This window comes from Juglans regia, unplaced genomic scaffold, assembly GCF_001411555.2.
Source record: "Juglans regia cultivar Chandler unplaced genomic scaffold, Walnut 2.0 Scaffold_674, whole genome shotgun sequence".
Lineage (NCBI taxonomy): Eukaryota > Viridiplantae > Streptophyta > Magnoliopsida > Fagales > Juglandaceae > Juglans > Juglans regia.
The window spans coordinates 111,170-136,256 of record NW_023361600.1 but is presented as its reverse complement, the minus strand read 5'-3'; the positions used below and the strand labels follow the sequence as shown (position 1 = coordinate 136,256).

The window sequence follows — 25,087 nt, the reverse complement described above, 5'->3', positions numbered from 1 at the left end:
ATAACTTAATCTGGTTAGAAAATACAAATCATGATTCAACACTTTGCTATTGCACATCAAGTCACCTTTTCACAAAAACAACAACATATAGTTCAATATTTTCCATGGCCCTAACACAAATCATGTTATCTATTCTGAATGATTTTTAAGGACATAATATAAGCCTTGTGTGGTAGAAATGTGTATGATCACTAGTGCCCAATTAATTAAGTCCTTATCACATTAATGCAATTGAACACATAAAGCTCAAAGGAAGATCAAACTAGAGATGACATTTTAAAATCACAGGTGTTATCATATTCTGGCCTTTTCACAACCAGGAAGTGAAAACTGTTTCAACATGAGTTATCGCATTCTTGTCTCTTTTTAAACTTAGAGGACTTATCACATTTAAAGTATGTGAAAACATACATATATGGACAGAAGCCCTCTACTTTGACAAAAAAACATAAACTAATATCTGAGATGATTTCTAAACACCACACCAGCGGGTATGCTGCTACTGTAATGTCTTTACTACACTTTGCAACATGCCTGAAAAACTATTGAAGGTACTTCTAGGCCAACAACGACAACTTTAAGAAAATGTTTTCCACTGTGTTCTTCTAATTAATCCTTATATGCAAACCCCAGTATGAATTTTTTTACCTCAATATCTGTCAAAGTTCCTACCATAGATGAAAAATTAGTCTTTAGAGTCAACATTCAGATTTAATTCCATCTATATGCCTCTTGAAAAATCCATGATCTTTATGAAGAAGATATATCACACAGAAAAACCATCAACCAAAAATGTATTTACTTTGTGAAGGAAAGAATATGATTGTAGGGTTACAAATGGATTTACCTTTTCTTGCCTTTGCTGGTTAGTTCTTCAGCCAAATGGGTGAACTGTGTGGTGATAGCAAGAGAAATGATGATCAGAAGGTAGTTGTGGTTTTTAAATGCATATGTTGGCTGTGCTGACCAATAGAAAAGACTCTCTGGCTAATTTGTATGTGCGACTTAATTATTAATAAGGTTAGATAAATATATCTCAAGTTAATTTGTGCTTGCATTGGGCAATAGTTTTGGATTTCAATTGGCCAAAGAGGACAAATAAGTTTTTCCCTAAGATCCTAATCCTAAAGCAATTATGACTTAGCCTAATTTCAATACATGAACTCTTATAGATGAGCGCTAATTATAACTAAACTTTTTCTATTCTTTTCTATTGGATTTCCACTTCGGAACAGACTGTTTGCCAAAGGGAGTTTAATGCCCCCTAATAGAAATAGGAGTAGTATACAATTTAAAGTGATGAGGATGATCACATGGAATCCTTACCAAAATAAAAAGACCTACCAGCCCCATTTGGTCATTCTTGAAAGATCTGGTTGTCTTCTTGCTAGTTCATCTTGCCCACCAGCCGCTTGTGTTGTCGTTGCACGTTAATCAGCTATTGCTTAGTTTTTCGCACCTCACTTTTCTCATTCTTCTCAATTTGATTGTCTATTTTCCTTTTCTTTTTTTCCCCTTCTTCACTTGTTGTTCCAATATCGCACCTCAAAATATGGCTGTCCACAAATATGGTTCCCAATTTGTCACATATCACGTGGTGTTTGCTGATTGTGGAAAGTCTGAACATGTATTTACACAAATTGTTGGACATGGCTGTCCAAATTTTGATAAATTTCTCAAGTATCATGTCGTGTTTGTTGATTTTAGAAAATTTGAACCTGTGTTTGCACAAATTGTGGGAAATGGTCTAGGCGTTAGTGAGGGAAGAGAAGTGGCCTAGGCGTTAGTGGGGTTAGAAGAGAAAGGGTTTGGGCATCCTATGTTTTGCAGTTCAAGATAAGTCCCCTAAGTGGTCTGCATGGCAATATTTCATTAGAGGTTTTTTTTGGACATCATCGGAATCGCCAGTTGGAAGATTTTGCCTTCCTATTGATATTGCTTTTCCACAAAATTATAACTCTTATAATATAGCATAAAACAAAAATATAACAAAAATGAAAAATTGAAGCAAAATATATATTTATTCATACTCTTGAAATAAGTAGGTTAAAAGAATATTGTTACATAATTCTACAGTATGCATAACGTGGTCTTATCATCTTATCATAAATTGCAATACTAGTAAAATTATTTTCTGTAAGAACTAATTTTTAATAACATAGCATAGATAGATAGGACATTTTGGGAAAAAAAAAATATTAAGTATTCTGAAATACAATTTCACTACATGTAGGCGAGTTTGCGCACGAAATTGCGCATGCCCCATATGATCCTTCATGTTAGCTCCGTTTTTTAATAAAAACAAACAAAAGAAGAAAAACATGACGAAGAAGACAACAGAGGTTAATTCACTGTGTCCATTCCCAGATCTGATTAGAAGAACTAGTTAGGTTCCATTCGTCAACCCTAATCTAATTTTCGCACCCCATTTTCATATTCCTCATTCCTTCATGACCCAAATTCCACTCTCATATCTTGAAACATGGGAGTGAGGGTCACAGTGGCTGGCTTCTCTTCTTCTTGTTGCCGATTTGTACATACACGAGGTTGGGTGGTGGTGCAACAAGGACTTGGGTAGAGCGTTAGTGGGGCAGGCTAGTGTTTTTCATCCATGGTTGTTGGCCGCTATGTGCGGCAGCTCAAGGGAGCAGTGGCAGTTGGGTTATGCGTAGGATTGATTTGTTTCAGGGGTAGCAAAACAGGGCCTTTTCGTCGGTTGTTTCCATGGTGGTTCAGAGTGCAGGGTTGTGGCAGTTTCTATGGTGTTTGGCCTTAGGTGCTGGCTGGGCAGCATGGGTCATGGTGCAGGGTGGCAATGTAGTGGGGCTGGGCAGCCAAGGTTGTTTGTGGAGGAGTATTCAGTGGCTTGGTTTGTTAAGACGCTGACCCACAAGGTGGTTGGAAGTTTCTGTGCACGGTGAAGCTGGGCTGAGGGCCAAGAGAATTTGCTCTATTTTTTACTTCCCGAAATAGAGAACACGGTGGAACCTCTCTTACGACATTATGGTTGTTGTGGTTTGCCGTCGGTTGCTCGTCTATGGAGGGGAGGCTCACAGTGTAGAAGGTGTTGCTCGGTTTTGGTTTCTCACGGTGTCGCCTAGTAGGACTTTCAGTGGTGGATTTGTTCTGGTCGTGGGCTGTGGAGACTTGTTGGATAGGTTAATAAATTTGTTTTCAATTGGCAGATTAACTTGTAGTCTCATTTTACACGATAATTTTCAATCAGTGTTGAATTTCTTACATGATATCTCAAGCTTGAGTAGTGAAAAAAATAAAGGGGCTTCGTGAAGATTTCTCCTCTCCCACCTTGACGCATCACTCATTGAAACGTACCTTATCAATTTCTAGTTGGCCATCCCAAGTCTTTTTCGTGCCCAAGGGCGTGTGCAAACTCGCCTGCATCCAGCTTTTTTCTCTTAAATATACATGATATGGTATTCTCGTACTATCACATCCTCATTTCAATGAGTAATGAGGGATGCTACCATCCTCTTAACAATACACCCCGGATGATGTATGCATGTAGGCATTAATGCCGAAAGGAGCCTCTTCCCCTGACTATGAGAGAGAGAGAGAGTGTGTGTCTGTGAAAGTACATTGAGATCTTATACGAGTTAGATTTGCAAACTGATACATAGCACTCCCAATTGATTCTTCATCCTATCCTTTAAAATATATCATCAAAATCCACTTTTTTTATTTTACATATTGACTTTTACAATATACCACACATAAGCTTATCTATTTTTTCTTTATATCATTTAAATATTATACTTTTTAATATATTTTATTAATTTAAAATAAAGTAAAAAGTAGAAAGCATATAAAAAAATGAATAAAGAGTAAAAATTAGAGAGAGAATTGAATTAAATACTTATACAAGTGTGAATAGTGTTCCGTAGAAGTAGAGATGCTACTGTATCAAACTAGATATTAGTTATAAAATACATAATCTATTGGATGGACTATATTGAGTTATTTCTTTTAAATTTTACAAAATCTATTGGAAATGCTCTAGTTCAGGATATCGGACATGTTCAATCTATATATACATGGATTGTTGGCTACTCCAAACAATACGTATGGTACAACTATATATATTTTGTCTATGGCAAAACGTATGGATTCTGGCTTCATGGTTTTATCCTATGGACTTGCTGAAGGTTGAGCCTATCCCTTCTTTTGGGCTCAGGCTTTCCTGGTCGGGCCCAGGCTGTGAAAAACCCAATTTCAATTTCAACTTCAAGTATCAAGACATGAGTAGATATTGGTCCCAACAAAATATTCTACCTAAAAATAAGTTTTAACAAGTCCCTTACTTTTCCAAATATTGTTAAAAGCAAGTTTTAAAACTTTCTCAATCAAAACATCGTTTTGAATAAATAAATCAATACAAATACAATATGATTTTATTTTTTAAACTATGGTATTTTCGAAATAGCAGGAACTCGTTGATGAGCACGTTACAAGTGAATGAACATATAAGGGTTTGTGATGGGTTTATCTCTATGATATCTTTGGAAGACGGACACACTCTGTATATATATTAAGAATAATGTTACTATGTTTTCTCAGTTTGTCTTTTAATTTTTCGAAAGTGACTATTAGTATATTGATATATATATTTTTTTAAAAAATGTTTAAACATGTTTAAAAAATGTTTAAAATAAAAAGCAAAAAGAAAGAAAAATACAATTTGCACTCCAAGTGGGCAAATTGAGAAGGCATAATAATACTATTCATATATTAATATTTCGTAAGATTGATAAATGTCTACGTATCAATAATAACCTTGGTGTGCAAATAATTCATTGGCCCTACGCATTTTAAATTTCTGTCTTTTTGCATGCATTATTAATGTTGATGACAACGAAAGGAGAAAGCTGACCAACGTCGACTTTTGAGTATACTGTACGCTATGTCGATTCATGATGTTTCAATTCCTATCGCTAATTTTAAACAAGCAATGATTGAACTCTTGCTCTACGAGGCAAAGTTTTTTGTATTCTAATTAAATTTGTGACAAACTTTTGCCTTTTTATATCTGAAATTTGAGTACTCCATCTTCTTTATTCTCTGCAACACTAATTTGGTTGTCAGAAAAATTAGAAAAAAAAAAAAAAAAAAACAAGTAGCTACTAATTTGCAATATTCACTATGTCAAATGAATTTCTTCGATCTTCCTATAGAAAATGTAGCGAAGTCGGTCAACAGCTTTACCAAATTAATTTATAATTTTGCCATCACCCTATTAAGTACAAGATGAGAGAAGTTGTGCAGAACCTTCGTATGCCACAAGGGCCTGTGATGGGTTACCATAAATAGGGCTTACCTCATGATATCTCAGGTCGACCAGTACTAGTAGTACTAGAACTCCATGGCTAGCTTCTATATATACATATACAGATCACCTCAGGATATCTTCATTGTTCTCATTCTCTAAGCCCCCAAATTACCAATATTTCCTTCCACAATTAAGCTTCTAAATCTCTTGCAATATTGCATTATTCATGGCCACTCAAACACCCTCTTCATCTACTTCTGAAGATACCAAGAAAAGAAAAAGAGACAATTCATCTTGTTCGGAAGAAGATGAAAACATTATAACCTCTTCCTCATCTTCTTCCTTGATGGCCTCGATGCAAATATGAAGTTTTCCTTAGTTTCTATGGCAAAGACACTCGCACAAGTTTTATGGATCATCTATACGTTGATTTAAAACGGAAAGACATTTTCGTATTTAGGGATGATGAAGCAATACAGCGAGGAGAATACATTTCTCAAGCGCTTTTAAAAGCAATTCAAGATTCACAATATGCGATGGTCATTTTTTCGGCAAATTATGCTTTTTCCAAATTGTTCCTCATGGAACTTGTTGAGATCGTTGAATGGGAGGAAAAGAAAAGGCTCACAATTCTTCCTATTTTCTACCATGTGGATCCTTCTGACGTGAGAAATCAGAGTGGGTCTTTTGCAGAAGTGTTCACTGCACATGAAAAAGATCCCAAGATAGACAAGAAAGACATGGATATGTGGAGAAATGCTTTGAGAAAAGCCGGTAGTATCACTGGATGGCACATACACGACAGGTAATATTAGCTTATAAACAATGCTAATTATCAGCTAAAGCTAGCATTTTTTTTTTTTGTTCGTGTCGATTCAGGTCTCGTCAATATTAATTGTTCTATCAATTTATAGGTACGAATCAACAATTATACAAGATAATAGTATACATATATCTCGTGAGTTGAATTCCAGATTCTCACGTTATGATTACGATAAACTTGTTGCAATAGACTCCCAAGTAGACAAAATGATGGAGTTATTGGATATGGAATCAGATGATGTTCTCTTCGTAGGAATTCATGGGATGGGTGGCGTTGGTAAGACAACGCTGGCCGAAATAATTTATGATAGAGTTTCTTATTCTTATTGTCGATTTGAAGGAAGCAGCTTTATTTCTTGTATTAGAGAAGAATCTAAAGCTCGTGGTCTAACTTCTTTACAAAAACAACTTCTTTATATGATCATACAAGAAGAAATACAAATATGGGATCGAAACCAGGGAGATCCCATACAAGAAGAAATACAAATATGAGAAAGAAGATGCTGCGTAATAAAAATGTTTTTATTGTCCTTGATGAAGTGGATAGTGATAAGCAATTGACGGCATTAGCAGCGGATCAGAAATGGTTTGGTCCAGGGAGTAGGGTGATTATAACATGCAGAGATAGTCATCTGTTGAAAACACATGGAGTGAATTATATCCATAAGGTTGAGCAGCTTCAAAAAGATGAAGCATTGCAACTCTTTAGTTTGTCAGCCTTCAAGAAAACCCATCCTACAGAGAATTACAAGGATCTATCTATGGATTTTGTGAATTATGCTCAAGGCCTTCCTTTAGCTCTTAAAATTTGGGTTCCTTCTTATTTGGGAGAACGATAGTTGCCAGGAGAAGTGCTAGGGATCAACTAGAAGCAATTCCTAATAAAGAAATTATGAATATACTTCAAATAAGTTTTGAGGGGCTAAAGGATTTGCAGAAAGAGTTGTTTTTGGACATGGCATGTTTGTTCCAACGACAAAGTTTTGGGCTAGATAACATATTTTTGCAGACATTAGAAAGTTTTGGTTACTATCCCGGCATCAACATTGACGTACTCATAGACAAGTCCCTCCTCACCATCTCAGATGGAACGTTGTTCATGCATGATTTGCTTAAAACAATGGGTCATGAAATAGTTCGCCGCGAATGCCCTGAAGAACCTGGACGACGTAGTAGACTGTGTGGTATGGAGGATCTCTATCACGTACTGAAGAATGATACTGTAAGTTGATTAGTGTAGATATTAATATAAAAAGGTATATTTTCATCCTAATTGTTGCTAATCTGTTGTTTCTTGGTTACTAGGGAACTGATGCAACTAAAGCCATAGTCGTGGAGTTTTGTGCTGAAACGAAAGATCAGAGACTGAATGCCAAAGCATTGTCAAAGATGAGAAAATTGAGATTTTTTAAATTTCATCATTCTCGAACTTTAAAATGGCATGGAAAACCCTTAAAATACATGCCAACCCATGAGTTGCGATACCTAGAGTAGCCTGGATATCATTTGAAATCCTTGTTGAGCAGTTTACAACTAAAAAATCTTACTGTACTATGGATGCGTCGTAGCCGCATCAAACAACTATGGAAGGGGTCGATGGTAAGTTTCTCACTCGTATAAATACGTCTTCTTCTTAATAATTCCCCGTTAATTTTCCAAACAAGTTAATATATTTATATTTTGATCTAATTAACTACTTGTTTATAAGGACATAATATAAGCCTTGCGTGGAAAAAATGTGTATGTATGATCACTAGTGTCCAATTAATTAAGTCCTTATCACATTAAAGCAATTGAACACATAAAGCTCAAAGGAAGATCAAACCAGAGATGACATTTTAAAATCACAGGTGTTATCACATTCTGGCGTCTTCACAACCAGGAAGTGAAAACTATTTCAATATGAGTTATCACATTCTGGTCTCTTTTTAAACTTAGAGGACTTATCACATTTAAAGTATGTGAAAACATACATATCTGGACTGAAGCCCTCTACTTGGACAAAAAAAAACATAAACTGATACCTGAGGTGATTTCTAAACACCACTCCAGCGGGTATGCTGCTACTATAATGTCTTTACCACACTTTGCAACATGCCTGAAAACCTATTGAAGGTACTTCTACGCCAACAACGACAATTTTAAGAAAATGTTTTCCACTATGTTCTTCTAATTAATCCTTATATGCAAACCCCAGTATGAATTTTTTTACCTCAATATCTGTCAAAGTTCCTACCATAGATGAAAAATTAGTCTTTAGAGTCAACATTCAGATTTAATTCCAACTATTTGCCTCTTGAAAAATCCCTGATTTTTATGAAGAAGATATATCACACAGAAAAACCATCAACAAAAAATGTCTTTGCTTCATGAAGGCAATAATATGATTGTAGGGTTACAAAAGGATTTACCTTTTCTTGCCTCTGCTGGTTAGTTCTTCAACCAAATGGGTGAACTGTGTGGTGATAGCAAGGCAAGAAGGAGTCACTACCCCGTGAGTACTTATCCTATGGTATGCAGACTATTAAAGCTCTTCTACTTGCTTGCTTCTTTTTTTTTTTTTTAAAAATCTCCTTGCTTACTTCTTGATCCTATTGGAACCCAAAGCACCTTCTCACATTCTGGCCTTTGGTATCCACAAAGAAATGATGTAAAGCTTCTGTCACTTCGAGGTCAGAGACTGGTGCGAGGTCACCTACTCTCCAATGTTAAAATCCCACCTCAAATCAACAGAAATGCTAATTCGGGACTCAAATAGTGTCCGGAATGATTTTTTTTTTTAATTTTGTTTTGCTTAGTGATTAAGAATGTGTTTTTTAATGATATTGTGATTTTCTTTTTTAATGTTTATGATGATTAAAAAAATATATGAACAAAAAGAAATAAAAAATTAAAATACACTATTTGATGACCTATTCGGGACACAAATTCGGTGATTGTAGCACCGCTCTCAAATAAATATTCATGCGTTTGGACCGCCTGGGTCAGAAATCACCTTTTGTGTGATGGAAAACTCACCAATAATTGACCCCTTGGTAAAAAAAATTTTATTTTTTATTTTTACTTAATAATTAAAGAAATGATTTTAAAGGTATTAATCCATTTTTTTATTTTTAAAAAATATTAAAAAATTGTGAATCAAATAATAAAAATAAAAAAGTTGCAAAACAATGGCGGTAACAATTAGCGATGCTACTCAAGCGGCGGAGTAGCACCACTCTTGTGTGATATATCGGGCATCAAAGGTCTTCGAAGAGGGTTGGTACAAAAAGTATTGTATATTAATATTTGAATGTTGAGTTAAATTGAGCTGAAATGAGTTTTTTATAAATAATAATGAGTTGAGATGATAAAATGAGTTTTGTGAGGTCCACCTAATATGGGTTTAAGACTGTATTTAGATGTTCAGCTGAATTTAGTTCTTTATGAATAGTAATGAGTTAAATAGTAGAAGGAATTATGTGGAGCCATCTAAACTTAGTTTAAAGTATGTTTAATTGTTAAGATGAGTTTAATACTTTTTATGAGAAGTTGAAAAAGATTGTAGGTCCTACGTATAAAGATGTGTTAAGTTGAAAAAAAATTATAAATTTCACATGTAAAAATGTTTTGAGTTGAGATGAATTTAATAATTTGAAAGTTAGATGTTTAAATATTAGATTTAACTTAAAATTAGATTGAACTTAATTGAACATTGATGAGTGTAACAACTAAACGGTTCTGAGTGGTTTAGTATTTCTTTTGTTTTAATAATGAAGCAGCTGGCAAAGTATGGTACACATGAAAAGTATTGGGCTGAAAGCTACATGCAATAAAAAAAACATTAAAATTGTTTTATCATTCACCTAGAGATAAATTCGTGGAATTTGACCAACATGTATCTTCGTGTCCAAACAATTTGGAACCACTGGTAAAAGAAATAAATAAAGTGGGACCCAATTAAAAAATATTTTGGCATGCATGCCTGTTTTGGACACTAGATTTTAATTCTAACATGTTAAAATATCCCATTATCAATACCCCAAACTATGAGACATCTATGAATCTTTATGGCGAAGCTTGTTTACTCTCATTCCGCACATTATATTCTTCATCGTTTACGGTTACAAGAGTCATATTTGTTGATATAAGTATAAAACGCTACTATTTTAAAGTATGAAGCACAGAGGTTTCCCTCAACTTTCACCCATTTAGGATTTAGCTCATTGTGCAATTTTTTTAAGAAAAAATTGTGTTAAAGATTTCATTGGAATGATCCATACGTTATCTTTCCCATATACAATCACTACCAAAAATATTTATTCAAATACGTATCTTAGGGGCTCTTTGGAAACAGACTTTGGAACTTAGAATTATTTTTGCGACTCTCTAATATGTGAGTTTATTTAATTGAAATATGCAAATTTAATATTGTTTAATCTGCCTTTGGAAAAAGTTCCACGTTGAATAAAAAAAAACTGTGCAGGCGAAATCGCAAGAAAAATTGTACAATGAATCGTGTCACTAACTCATCCCGTGCATTGAGCTCGCCCGATGCAAGGAGCAATAAGACAAATCTAACGGTCAATAATGAATGACCGTTATTTGCCAATACGATCCAACGATTTATATCATGAATACGCGTACGTCTAGTGATGGACATATATTACCTGTAACTGCTCAACCAACCATGACCGTCGTCAAATGGTCATTAACAATTTTCAAGTCTCCTATCTTCACTGAAATGGTGCTTTGACTGTTTTTCAAAAGTCATCTATCTTGCTTGAAATGGTGCTTCGATGTCTACATAAAGAGACATGCCCAATCGGAACTAAATATACAGTTTTCTTTCCTTGAAGTGTTGTGCTTCCATTATTATACTCTGTATTAGTGGTTGAGATTTTCTGTGAGTGATAATACGTGACATGATCTGTGAATCCAACACGAACACGATACAAAATTATCGGATTTGAGTTTGATGTTAACGGTTTCAGATCAAAACAGGTTGACCCATTAAGACACTTTATAAACGGGTAAATTCACTTAATATGAAATCAACCCGTTTATATTTTATTTCAAAATTATAATTTTATTATTGTTGAGTTGTAATATTATTGGTATTTCTTAATATGGTTATGTATTTATTATTGAGATTGCAATTTTAGACTTATGCTCATATTTATCATTGTAAAATTTGTAATATTGGTTTTATTATATGTTAAAATTTGAACAATATATAATAGGAGCGTTGCAAAGTTTATATTCTTAGACAACGTGAAATATATATATAGGCCCTGTGTGACATTAGCTGTTTGTTTGGGCTGAGCATGTCTGTTGAGCAATATAAGATTAGCTTTGTTGCTCATCATTCCAATATACCACACACCACACTTGTTTTTATATGACAATTCAATATCTTATTCTTATCAAATATTGAATTGTCATATAAAAATTTATGCTTACAAGCTATAGGCTATAGATTAAAGTCATAACTTATTAACTTATAACTTACTACTTGATTCTATCATTTTATGAAGTACTATTAAAGACTTTAAAATATTACTAAAATAATAAAAAAAAAACTTTAGTGTATTACTAGTTATTAATCTTATTACTTTATATAAGATTAATCAGTAGTAATATTGTATTCATAAGATTATATAAACTACAACGTAATATACATATTCAGTATTAATATCTATTATTAATAATTAATAAGCTCATACTAGTAGACTAATAGACTAGTGTCTATTGTGTAGTAACTAGTAGCAGTAGTCTAGTATTAATTCTTACACGTGTGTTATAACTACAAGCATAAATAATATTATGATTTTATGCAAATATAAGACCTTGTATCAATATTTAAGTATTGATATTCAATATACTAATTTTGTAGTTAATATACGGTATTAGTAAAATAGTATTATATTAATTAATATAACTATAATATTATATCATGATTTACGAATAATAAATTATAATTTTTGATAAAATATAATGTTAGACAATTTTATATAATTAAATACTATAAATACATTGTCTTATAGTATTTAACATGTATTAAATATTAATCTAGTTTCTTTTACAACACTACTTGCTAGTTTTATAGTATATAACAATTAACATGTATTATAATTTATAGACTATAGTATTTTTTTTTTAATAGACTTAGTATTTAATATAGTAGTTACTTTAATTTGTGAGTTCAGCCTAGTCACATGAATGTGTTATGTGTGGAGCTATTGAGGGCCTGAGGCTGTTGGGTCTTTATATCAGAATTGTGAGCCGTTGATTCGATACCCTAAAGCTAGGGTTATGCGATGCTCTGATGCTCATCGAGTCATCTCATTTTTCCTTCAGTCGTTTCACTTTCACACTTCGACACTCCTTCAGACCTTCTCTCAGAGCCATCAAGAAACCCTAGCCTCCTCCTATACTTACGCCGGTTACCTCCTATTCGATTTGCATGGAATGCCTTGATTCTCGAAGGCTTGCAGCTAGGGATTCTCGACGGGCCAAGAGAGATACCGGCTGTATCTGCCAGAAACCCTAGCAGATGTAGCTACAAATTGACAAACGGGTCATTAAAAGCATACATTTATGACTCTCAACAAACTGAATCCCTGATTCTGTGGTTCTCTGATTCGTTAATTTGTCTGTCTATGAGTCGATTACCCAGGTTCTTTTCCTATTTTTAAGCATTTGGTTGGGAACTTGGCAGATTTGGAGCCACTTATCTAGTTATTAACTTATCTGAGTATTTTTGAATATTCAATTTGGTTCTCTCCTAACTCTTTATACATTGTAGTATTGTTCCATTGTAGATCTAAATCTAATCATCTAAGTACACAGCACACCGAACTCCTAAGTGGTTAGTGGTGTGACACTGTTGACTGTTCTGCCAAACATCACCAGTCGTCTATGCTTGCTTCTGTGACTGTCTATCCCTTTAATTGATAAGTTTATACTTTATTTATTTTTTATTTTGTAATGGCAGAATATGCCCTGTTAAGGCCTTAGGCTATTAACTTGATCCTATATTGATTTTGTTATTGTTTACAAATATATGTTTTGAGCTTTATATTTCATATCTAAAAATTTTGAAAAAGAAAACCTTTTGAAGAGCTTGCATACAGATATTTGCTTGAAGCAAGATTTACAGTCCACTATGAGTTTAACTTATTCCCCCCTCCTACCTGGTGCTATGTTATATTTATTTACTTTAGATTTTCAATTTTTCATTTGCTTATCTAAGTTCCATCAGGTTATTTGTGTATATTGTTGACTGGAGTCAGAGTTTGGAGATTTGGTTCTGGCTTTATGTTCTTGTTCCCAGTATTTAAATATGCTTTCTTTTAAATGTTTTGGTTGATTAATCTAATCCTATCTGGTTCTGGCTTAATGCCTTATGTTCTTGCTTGAACTATTTAATGGTGCTTTATTGTTCATGTTTTGGTTAATTAATCTGATCTTATTTGGTTATTGCCTTAAGTATTGAAAGATGTTTTATTTAACATGTCTTGGTCGATTAATCTTATCCAATATGTTCTATGTTTATGTTCTTGCTTCAAGTATTTAAATATGCTTTCTTGAACTTTTTTTGCTTAATTATAAATTATCATAACTAGTTCTTGCTTCATATTCTTGCTTCAACTATTTAATTATACTTTCTTTAACATGTTTTGGTTGTTTCTTTGTTGCAGGAGTTTGAGGATGTATTCCCGGAGGAGATGCCAAATGAGTTGCCACCCATTAGAGGCATTGAGCACCAGATTGATTTTGTGCCCGGGGCTGCTATTCCAAACCGACCAGCCTATAGGAGTAATCCAGAGGAGACAAAGGAGCTTCAGAGGCAAGTTGAGGATTTGATGAGCAAGGGGTACGTGAGGGAGAGCATGAGCCCTTGTGCAGTACCAGTGCTACTAGTGCCAAAGAAGAATGGGACGTGGAGGATGTGCATTGATTGCAGGGCGGTCAACAATATCACGGTAAAGTATCGCCATCCCATTCCTAGATTTGATGATATGCTTGATGAATTGCATGGCTCATGTATTTTCAGTAAAATTGATCTTAAAAGTGGGTACCATCAAATTAGAATGAAAGAGGGTGATGAGTGGAAAACTGCTTTTAAGACTAAGTATGGGCTTTATGAATGGTTGGTTATGCCATTTGGACTTACAAATGCGCCCAGTACTTTCATGAGATTAATGAACCATGTCCTACGTGCATTCATAGGCAAGTTTGTGGTTATGTACTTTGATGATATCTTAGTGTACAGCAAGAACTTAAATGAACATATTGAGCATTTGAGATATGTGTTTGATGTGTTGAGATGTGAAAAGTTGTATGCTAATTTCAAGAAATGTGCTTTTTGCATGGAAAAAGTTGTTTTTCTTGGTTACGTTTTTAGTACAAAGGGTATTGAGGTGGATGAAGAGAAAGTCAAGGCCATCAAGGAGTGGCCAACGCCAAAAAGCATCACTGAGGTAAGAAGCTTTCATGAGTTAGCTACCTTTTATCGGCGTTTTGTTAAAGACTTCAGCACTATTGCTGCACCACTCACTGAGGTAATTAAAAAGAATGTTGGGTTTCATTGAGGGGCTAATCAAGAGAATGCTTTTGCCACTATTAAAGAAAGGTTGTGCTCTGCACCTGTGTTAGCATTACCTGATTTTAACAAAGCTTTTGAGATTGAATGTGATGCCTCAGGAATAGGGATTGGAGCCGTTTTGATGCAGGATAGGCGGCCCATAGCCTTCTTCAGTGAAAAGTTAAGTGGGGCATCCCTGAAGTACCCTACTTATGACAAAGAGCTTTATGCTCTTGTTCGTGCATTAGAGACTTGGCAGTACTACCTATGGCCAAGGGAATTTGTGATCCATACCGATCATGAATCATTGAAGCATCTCAAGGGTCAAGATAAGTTGAATAAAAGGCATGCTAGATGGATGGAATACATTGAGACCTTTCCCTATGTCATCCGTTACAAGCAAGGTAAGGAGAACATTGTTGCTGATGCTCTATCCCGGAGGTATGTACTTCTTACTTCTATGAGTGCCAAAATGCTTGGGTTTGAATACGTGAAAGACATGTTTACCGATGATACTGATTTTTCAAATGTGTATGTGGCATGTGATAAGGCGGCATTTGGTAAGTTTTACAAGCATGATGGTTATTTGTTTAAAGAAAGCAAACTTTGTCTGCCAAATTGTTATATGCGTGAGTTATTGGTGCATGAGGCACATGGTGGGGGATTATTGGGACACTTTGGTGTCAAGAAAACTTTAGACATTTTGCATGAACATTTCTTTTGGCCTAAGATGAAGAGAGATGTTAACCGTATTTGTGGTAGGTGCATTACATGTAGAAAGGCCAAATCTAAGGTTTTGCCACATGGGTTGTATACACCCTTACCCGTTCCTAGTGAGCCATGGGTAGACATATGTATGGACTTTGTTTTGGGGCTGCCTAGGACCAAAAGGGGTAGAGATTCTATTTTTGTTGTTGTGGATAGATTCAGTAAGATGGCACATTTCATTCCATGCCATAAAACAGATGATGCAACAAACATAGCTGACTTGTTTTTCCGGGAGATAGTGCGACTCCATGGTGTACCTAGGAGTATTGTTTCTGATAGGGATGTTAAATTCCTTAGCTACTTTTGGAAGGTGTTGTGGGGGAAATTGGGTACTAAGCTCTTATTTTCCACTACTTGTCATCCACAGACTGATGGTCAGACTGAAGTAGTTAGTAGGACTTTAACTCAGCTTTTACACATTGTTGTTCATAAGAATTTAAAAACTTGGGATGATTGTTTGCCATTTATAGAGTTTGCATATAATAGGACGATGCATACTACTACTTCATACTCTCCTTTTGAAATTGTTTATGGATTTAATCCACTTACTCATTTGGATTTGATGCCTTTACCTGTTGATGACAGGAGTAGTTTGGATGGACAAAAGAAGGCGGAGTTGGTGAAGTCACTTCATGAGAGGGTACGGCTTCAAATTGCCCAAAAGAATGAAAGGGTTGCTTCCCAAGCCAATAAAGGACGAAGGCGTGTCATCTTTGAACCAGGAGATTGGGTTTGGGTTCACATGCGCAAAGAAAGATTCCCAGCCCATAGAAGGACTAAGTTGCATCCTCGAGGAGATGGATCTTTCCAAATTCTTGAGAAAATTAATGACAATGCATATAAAGTGGATCTTCTAGGTGAGTATAAAGTTTCTGCAACTTTCAATGTTTCTGATCTTTCTCCTTTTGATGTAGGTGAAGATTCGAGGTCGAATCCTTTTGAGAAGAGGGGAAATGATAGGAACCAAGGTGGGCCTACTCTTAAAGATCATTTGCAAGTTCCAGATGGGCCAATTACAAGATCAAGGGCCAAGAAGATCAAGGAAGCAATGCAAGGATTGGTGCAATCCACTTCGGATGAAGCCAGCAAGAGCCCAACACTGAAGATGGGTCTGAAAGAAGAAGAACCAGCTTTGATCCACTTTATTCAAGCTATGGAAGACATGACTTAGAGATACGGCCTATTGTTATTGGAGGCTTCCAATTTGGTTAAATGATTTATTTTATTAGTTTAGAATAAGTGGGCTTGAAGATGCTTGGCTCACATGTCTTATTTCTTTTGAACTATGTTTTTGGGAAGGCCTTGTGTTTTGGCCAAGGGCTTATTTGGAAAGTTACATTTTAGGAACTAGGGTTTCATCAATTTATTGTAGGGGTTACTGTAGCCACGGTTACTGTAGCCGGTACTGTTCATCAGGGATAATTTTGGGTAAAATGGGCATTATTTTGGCTAGGGTTTTGATTAGGTTTGGCTTTAAAAACTCTTTGTAGCCTCATTTGAGAGTAGACAATATTGAATTTTATTTGTGAGTTGAGTTTTCTCCTCTTGTTCTTGATTGAACTCTTGAACTTATCAAAGGTAATCACAACCTTTGTGGCGTTCCTCCATTGTAATCTGGGTTCTTGAGACGGGTTTTTCAACGGGTCTAGATTTTAATATAATCTAGGTTCTTGAAACGGGTTCTCATCGGGTCTAGATTCTCCATCCTTGACTTGATTTTTGGCTTTCTTGGGGAGTTTTCAAATTGATTGTGGGTTCAAAGGAATTCATTCCCACAGGTTCATATCATTAATTCTCTTGTTTTAAAATTTATTGGATTTCTCGTTGGTTTATTATATGATTTTTTTTTAAGTTGCAAAAATTATTTTGTTATGCTTTATTAATATTAATTACTGTTTTGCATTTAAATTTCTCTTAATTTAAATTAGTTGGTGGGTTTTAAAATTATTGTATTGTTGGATTTAATTGTTGTATTTTACTTAGTCACTGTGTTTTAATTTATTTTATATAAACTGTTGTTTTGAAATAATTTTTTCGTTGGAATTTTTATGATCCTAGATGTGAGGTTTGGACCTGATCATTTCTTTCCCTCACTTTTTTCTTTTCCTTTCTCTTTTCTTCCTTTTTCTTTTCTCTCTCTTTTTTTTTTTTTTTTTTTTTTTTTTTTTTTTTTTTTTTTTTTTGTTTTTCTCCCTAGCTCTCCCGCACGACGCTCTCCGTCTCTCTTCCTGTGCGTCGCCCCTCTCCCCCAGCCAGCCGTCGTGAGCCGGCGATGACCGACACCGTCCCTCCCATCAGCGACCCCACCCCTCCATTTCCAGCTCCTCCATCGCCACTGATAGCCCCCACGAGCAGCTTAAAGCCGCGGCACTCCTTGCGCCGCTAAGCCGCCATCACGCCACCACCAGCCACCATTTCTTCACCACTTCATCCTCCACCTCCTAGAAACCCAATGGACCCAACCCCAGCTCCGATCCGTCACCGGTTAAGCACATCCAACCCCATTTCCGATTTGGATATTTTTGTTCTTCAACTGCCACCCACGCCGCCACCCACGGCCAACCACCACCACCACTAACTTCATTGACATCCCTAAGCCCTTCCCTATCAATCTCTGGTCTTGGCTTGTCCCCGTTCAAAAGTGGGTTTTTGAGACCCACGGCCACAGTGCATTTTGCACAATTCCGTTGCTGTGCCGCCACTTCTAGCACCTCAGTTATCTTTCAAAAATTATATTATACCATTGTAAGTATTTTTTTTAAATAACTTTTGAAATTTAAATGTATTTTTGCACTAACACATTTTACTGTGAATTGATTGGTTTTGCCGGACTGAGTCCGAGGAGTACGGGGGTTGGATGGATTAGATGATGGAGTTGTTGATGTGATTGGTTTATGCTATTAGATTTGTTGGTTGTTTCGGGTTTAAATATTGGTGTTTTGAGTTTGAAGTTCTTCATGGTGGATATTGGTGATAATATATTTTGGGATTATGAGGGTTTTAAGTTTTGAGAAATTAAAATAGGTTATTTTAGAATTACGGAAATTATGTGATTATTTTTATAGGTGATGATTTATAGTCAGCTCGATATTTATTTAGGAAAATTCTGAAAAGCTAAATTGTCCAGGTAAATAGGGTTCATATACTAGTTTTGAATAAAAGAAATGAAATGAGGTTGACTTTTAAAATATGCATGTTTGTTTGAAAAGAAATATGAAACGACCTCAAATGTTTGTTCTGCATATGCATAAATTCTATATAAGAGAAAGTATTTTCTATCATCACTGGTGTAGACATGAGCTAATTTTGCGCATTCTGTTTCTGAATTATGCAAAAAGAGCGAATATGAAAATCTAAAAGTTGTTGCTATGAATAAATGAAGATGTTTTGATTCTGTTTATTTCAAACATGTGAAATGATCTGAAGCTATTCAGTATTTTGTTTTGATATGATGTGTCATCTGAAAAACCTTGGCATGAAGTTCTAAATCTGTATCTGAATGTGATCTGTTTCCGATGATGTTCCATTCTGTTTATGTTAAGGCCCAGCGATGGGTATAATGGTAGTTTATAACCCTACCACGGGGGTGAAACATGGAATACGGCCCAGCCACGGGTATAATGATGGTTTATAACCCTACCACGGGGGTGAAATATGGTATACGGCCTAGCCATGGGTATATTGGTGGTTTATAACCCTACTACGGGGTTTAAACATGGTATTTGTCCCGATGTGATACTATGAAATTATATGAATATAATGTTTCAGTTTGGATATGCCAAATGACTTTTTTTTTTAGAACAACTTTATTTTTCTGAAAATTTCGCTTTGATATTTTATAACAAGTTTTGTTTATGCATTCTGAAAGAAAATATGTTGTTTCTGTATTCTGAAAGTAAATGTCTTGTTCTACATACCGAACTTTATAAATGCTCATGTTTACATGCTAGTATATGCTCTCTGCTTACTGAGTTATTGATAACTCACCCCTTATCTCCACAATATTTTTCAGATATTTTGATGGTTCAGCTGAGGATCAAGATTTTGAGGCTTTGGGTGAGATGATTTAAATATAGTGGCTTGAATCAAATTTTCTATATGATATTGGGAATTTGGAGTCTATTTTTATTTTGTTGAAATGTGAGTTTAAGTGTTAGGAAGTAACTCTCCGACCTGTGCGGGACCGGGGCGTTACATCTAGAGGCACATTGAGCCACCAAAGCAAGACTTATGTTGAAACTGTTCGAGTTAAAATTATTTGACTTTAACATCTTTTGGTTGATTGGTATCAACTGTATCAACTTTGCCTTTTGGAGGCACATTGAGCCATCAAGGCAAGACTGTATAACAAAACAGTTGGGGTCAAATTTTTTTTACTTTAACATCTTTTACTCTCCTTGCTTCTGGAGGCACCTTGAGCCATCAAGAGAAGGTTGTTTTGATTTTAGTTGATTAATATAACCTGTATGGTCAATGTTTATATACCTATTTTATGTTTCTGGTTTTGTGTTTAAAAAATATTAGACCCTAGCAAACAGATGATTGTATGAATGAACTTGATCTGGTGGAGGAGTATAAAAATGAAAACTCTATTGGGATTAGCATAGTAGAGCCCATAGTTGATGATGATGGAGAATTGTACTAAATGCCTAATACTGTCTCTACCGAGGGCCCAACATAAGTTCAAACAGTAGCCTATGAAAAAAGTAAGAGACAGAGGACTTCTATTGTATAGAATGATTTTGTCGAAATTGAACTGGATGGGGCTAAACAACCTCAATGTAGGTGGTGTAAGACTTTGTTTAAAGAATCTTGATCAAGTTCTACGACTACACTATGTAGGCACTTGCTAACTTGTTTGCCATACATGGGGTCTAAGAAAAAACAAAAAGTCTTAGCAGTTGAGTTTAAGGAGGCAGATGATGACTTCACTGTTTTAAACTTTACCTATAATAGTAGTAGGGTCCAAGAGCTTGCCTCTCATATGATACTTTATCATGAATATCCATTTTCTTTAATGAAGTTTGTGGTATTTAATAAGTTCATGAGAGCAAACACTCCATATTAAAAAAAATGTATAGGGCTATTGCAAAGAATGAATGCATGAGAACTTATGAGACTGAAAAGACAAAATTAAAGATTTTGCTTAAACCTGTTAACAAAGTTCATATCATAATTGACATGTGGACTTCTTGTCAAAAACTTTTATATATGGTAGTGACATGTCATCTTATAGATACTGATTGACATCTTTAGAGGCATGTGTTGAACTTTTGTAAGGTGCCACATCCACATACTAGCCTTCTTATTGCTGATGCTTTATAAAAGTGTTTCCAAGATTGTAGAATTGAGAATACAATTAGTTCAATTACTGTTGACAATGCAAGTTCTAATGATGTTGCCATTAGGATCTTGAAAGATGAGTTTAGATTGAAGAAAACATTGTTTGTTGGAGGGAAATTTTTCCATATAAGTTGTTGTGCGTATATAACTAATTTACTTGTGCAGTATGGACTTGGGGAGATTGTTAATTGTGTGAGAGATGGTATAAAATATTTGGTAGCATTAGAGAGTAGGTTAAAACAGTTTAGTGAAATTGCAAAACAATTGCAATTGCCCTCAAAGAAACTGATTTTATATGTGCCTACAAGATGGAACAACACATATTTAATGTTGGATGGTGCAGTTCAGTTCAAAGAAGTTTTTCCTAGATATGGTGATAGAGATAACAGTTTTGAATGGGTTCCGACTGTTGAAAAGTGGAGACAAGTTGAAATTTTTTGTCAACTACTTGTTATCTTCAATGAAGTAACAAATATTGTATTTGGAAGTGATTACCCAACAATGAGCTTATTTCTTTCTGAAGTATGGAGAATGAAGGATGTCGTTTCATGGCTGGGATTTTTTACTTAATAACAAATGACGAAACAACGCCGTTTTGGCATAGACAAAAGGACCTCGTTTTGTCATTTGTTAAGATCCCCCCTTTGAGCCCTTTCTCTCATTTCTCTCACCCTGAATCTCTCTCTCACTCTCTCTGATCCTCGCTCCCTCTTTGCATCTCCGATTCTCTATCATCGTTGAAGAACTCTCAAATTACGCTGTACCCGTTGCCGTCTTCATCTCCATCGCCGTAGACTTTCGTCTTCGTCTCCATTGCCGAAGGTATGAATCTTGGTTAAAAAAACAATTTTTTCTGATTTATGGAATGGAGATTGGAGGAAGGACGGGGGTTTAATCGGAGATAGAGAATGAGATTTTGTGAATTGTGTGCTGTGAAGACTTGATTGTGCATGTGGTTTGAATCGTTGATGATTGATGAACTGTGTCTAAATCTCTCGACTTTTATTTTTTTGGGTTTGTATTATGTAATGTGTTTTGAATTTTGATGATTGAATACATGATAGTGAATCATTGGTAGTGAATTTGTGGCTAATTAATTCGGATTGGAACCCTAAATTAATTTAGGGTTTCGGATTAATAGAAACGTGGATGTATAATCATCATCAATTAATTTAAAAATGTGGATGTATAACCCCTAAATGAATTTTAAAACGTGGATGTATAACCATCATCAATTATGATTGACTTGTTAATCATAAAAACGTGGGTTCAATAAAAAGAATACAATATGCATTTTAAGACATCTCAGAAGGAAATAAAACCATAATCATCTACTGCTTGATGGGTAATTGTGTCTTATTTTCTTACCTCTCAGGAGTTGTATTCTATTCCTGAATCCCACGTACGTTTATATTTGATATTGTTGATTGATTTGTAGTAGTCCACACATTTTTTCCCTAAAAAAAAATTGACTTTTTCATTAATCACCATCCCACGCACCAAGTTTATTTGTATTCAAAGAGCATGACAAATTACTTTCATTAACATAATTAAGTTTGGATGTTAATACTTGGATGTTAATTGTTTGGCATGTTGCTTTATTTGCTATAATTTCAGATTTCTTGTTTGCTTAAGTTCATGGATATTCCGGTAGATTCTAGTGTGAGCTCCCCTTTCCAGGCCCAGGGTACCCCTACCCCTACTCCTAGCCCAACACCTAACCTACGACACCTTGCCCCGCTCCCAAGCCCAGCAAGAAACCTGCTTCTATAGTTTGGTCTCATTTCACCAAACGAGAGGGTGGTGACCCCAATAACCCCCAAGCCAATTATAACCACTGTCGAAAAATTTATGGATACTACTATAGGAAACATGGTACCTCACAATTAAAGGTACACTTAGAAGAGCAATGCAAAAAATATCTAATATTAAGATCATTACAAGAGAAGAGCCAATCTATACTATAAATTGGACTTAAAAAAATGGTGGATGGGAGTAGTGGGGGTGCAACATTTAGGATATATAGTAAGTATAATCCCGATGAGTGTAAGAGACACCTAGCTCATATGATCATAATAGATGAGCTACATTCTCAAGTTGTTGATGGGAAATGGTTCCAAGCGTATTTTCACTACTTGAAACCAAGGTTTAATCTTCCGCCTCGCCACATGGTGGCAAAGGATGTAAAAAAGAATTATTTGTTTGAAAAAAGGAAGTTAAGGGGTCAATTGGTATGTCAATTTGTTTGCCTCACCACTGACACTTAGACATCAATCTAAAATTTTAATTATGTCTTTAACTGTGCATTTTGTTGATGGTGATTACATATTGCACAAGAAAATCATAAAATTTTATCAAATCAACGATCACAAGGGTGAGACAATTGGGAGAGCCTTGGAGGCCGCAATAAAGGAGTGTGGGTTGACATGAGTTGTTACAATCACAGTTGATAATGTCGCATTGAGACATCTTACGACCTATCTTAGAGAGGCAAATCAGACAATTATGGGTGGTGAGTGTTTGCATGTCAGATGTGCAGTACATATTTTGAATCTTATTGTCACTGATGGTTTAAAAGATCTTCATGACTCGATTGCTCGGGTTAGGACTCTTGTGAGATGGGTGAGATCTTCTCCTTCGAGATTAGAGAAATTCAAGGTTGCCGCGAGGTCTACAGGCCTAACATCCAAGAAGGGTCTTTGTACTGATATGCCTACATGCTAGAACTCAACATTTTTTTATGTTGGAAGCGGTCTAAGAATATAAGTTGGTATTTGCATTATTGGGTGATGAATATATCCAATATGTAAAATATTTTGATGATTACGAGGGACCGGGGAAACCCATGTATGATGATTGAAAAATTGTATCTATTTTCGTATATTTTTTTAGGCTTTTTTACGAGGTCACCACGACACTATTTGACACTTTGTACCCTACATCCCATCAATTTTGTTAGCAAATATATAGTGTAAAAGAAGAATTAGATGACATGGTCGCGGGTGGTCACATTAGGCTGCGGGAGATGACATTGATTATGAGGTCGAAATATGACAAGTTTTGGGGAGATTTCACTAGGGCTAATATTTTGTTATATGTAGTTGTTGTCTTTGACCCATGGTTTAAGGTGGATGGCATGATATTTGAATTGAAAATTACGTACGGGCAAGCATGGGCGAAGGATATTGCAGCAAGGGTCAGGAAAACCCTTGATAGATTATTTGATGATTTTACCGTCTTGCGGGGTGGTAATATTGCGGCACCTACACCTACCCCCCACCAGTTCCAGAAGCCTAAGTTGGGAAAAGACGTAGATTGGACTGGGGTGAGAGGTTGGAGCAGAACCCCTTCGTCCGGAGTTCTACAGAGGCTCAGTCAGAGATAGACAGATACTTGGCAGCAGAGCTTCAAGCATTTTCATGAGAGTTTAATATATTAAGTTGGTGAAATGTCAATGCCGTGAAGTATCCCGTCCTTAGAGAGATAGCTCGCAATCTTTTGGTCATCCTTATTAGCACCGTAGCCTTAGAGTCAGCCTTTAGCATTGGAGGGCTCATATTGGATTCATTTTGAAATTCATTAGCTCCTACCACTGTGGAGGCTTTGATTTGCAAGCAGAATTGGATCATGAGGACTCCAATTCATATTCGGATGTTCTTGACTATGAGGAGGCCGACGTCGAGGAGGAGGGTGGTGATCAGCCTGGATCTGGTAATTGATGAATCATGGGACTTGAATTTCATTTTCTAATTTCTTATTTTAATTTATTTATTTTCATTTAATCGTTATTAATTTCAAATTTAATTGTTGTAGTGATACATGAGACGGCGTTTACGGCTACTTCTGATGCAGTCTGACCTTGTGTGTATTGGACCCACCATTGTCATGGTTTGCACAATTTGTCCCTTAATTGTTTTTTGCATTTATAATTTAATATAATATTTTAGTATCTAATTATTTTGCTTGTATTTATTTTAACTTTTATATTCTCAATATATATATGCCGAATCCTAATCCTAAGGACCCACAATCTATGCTCATCAACCACATCTTCATCCCAAATTCCAATGGCCCAATCTCATCTTAGTTAGTACTTTTAATATTTTGTATTTTAAATTTTTGCTTCATGTTTATAACTTTATAATTCGAATTTTTTTTTTAATTTTTAACTTATTAATATTGAAGGTTTATTACTTGTTAACTTCTATGATCTTGATTTTCAGTCTCACAGTAGTCAATACAACTCACCACTCAGTGAACTCACTACCACAGCGCCACCCAAAATCAATATTTTGAATACT

The 25,087-nt window shown here is 35.3% G+C and overlaps 1 protein-coding gene across 1 annotated transcript in view; it reads left to right on the top strand.

The window, feature by feature from the left end:
• The window catches only part of LOC109013654 (TMV resistance protein N-like), a 36,435-nt gene extending 11,792 nt beyond the window's left edge, over positions 1–24,643 (top strand). Inside the window, exons 2-6 of the mRNA XM_035687106.1 lie at positions 7,412–7,483; positions 22,404–22,473; positions 23,888–24,118; positions 24,405–24,497; positions 24,600–24,643. Of these exons, the coding sequence (XP_035542999.1) occupies positions 7,412–7,483; positions 22,404–22,473; positions 23,888–24,118; positions 24,405–24,497; positions 24,600–24,643 (510 nt within the window). The remainder of the gene's footprint in view (positions 1–7,411; positions 7,484–22,403; positions 22,474–23,887; positions 24,119–24,404; positions 24,498–24,599) is intronic.
• The last annotated feature ends 444 nt before the right edge of the window (positions 24,644–25,087 follow it).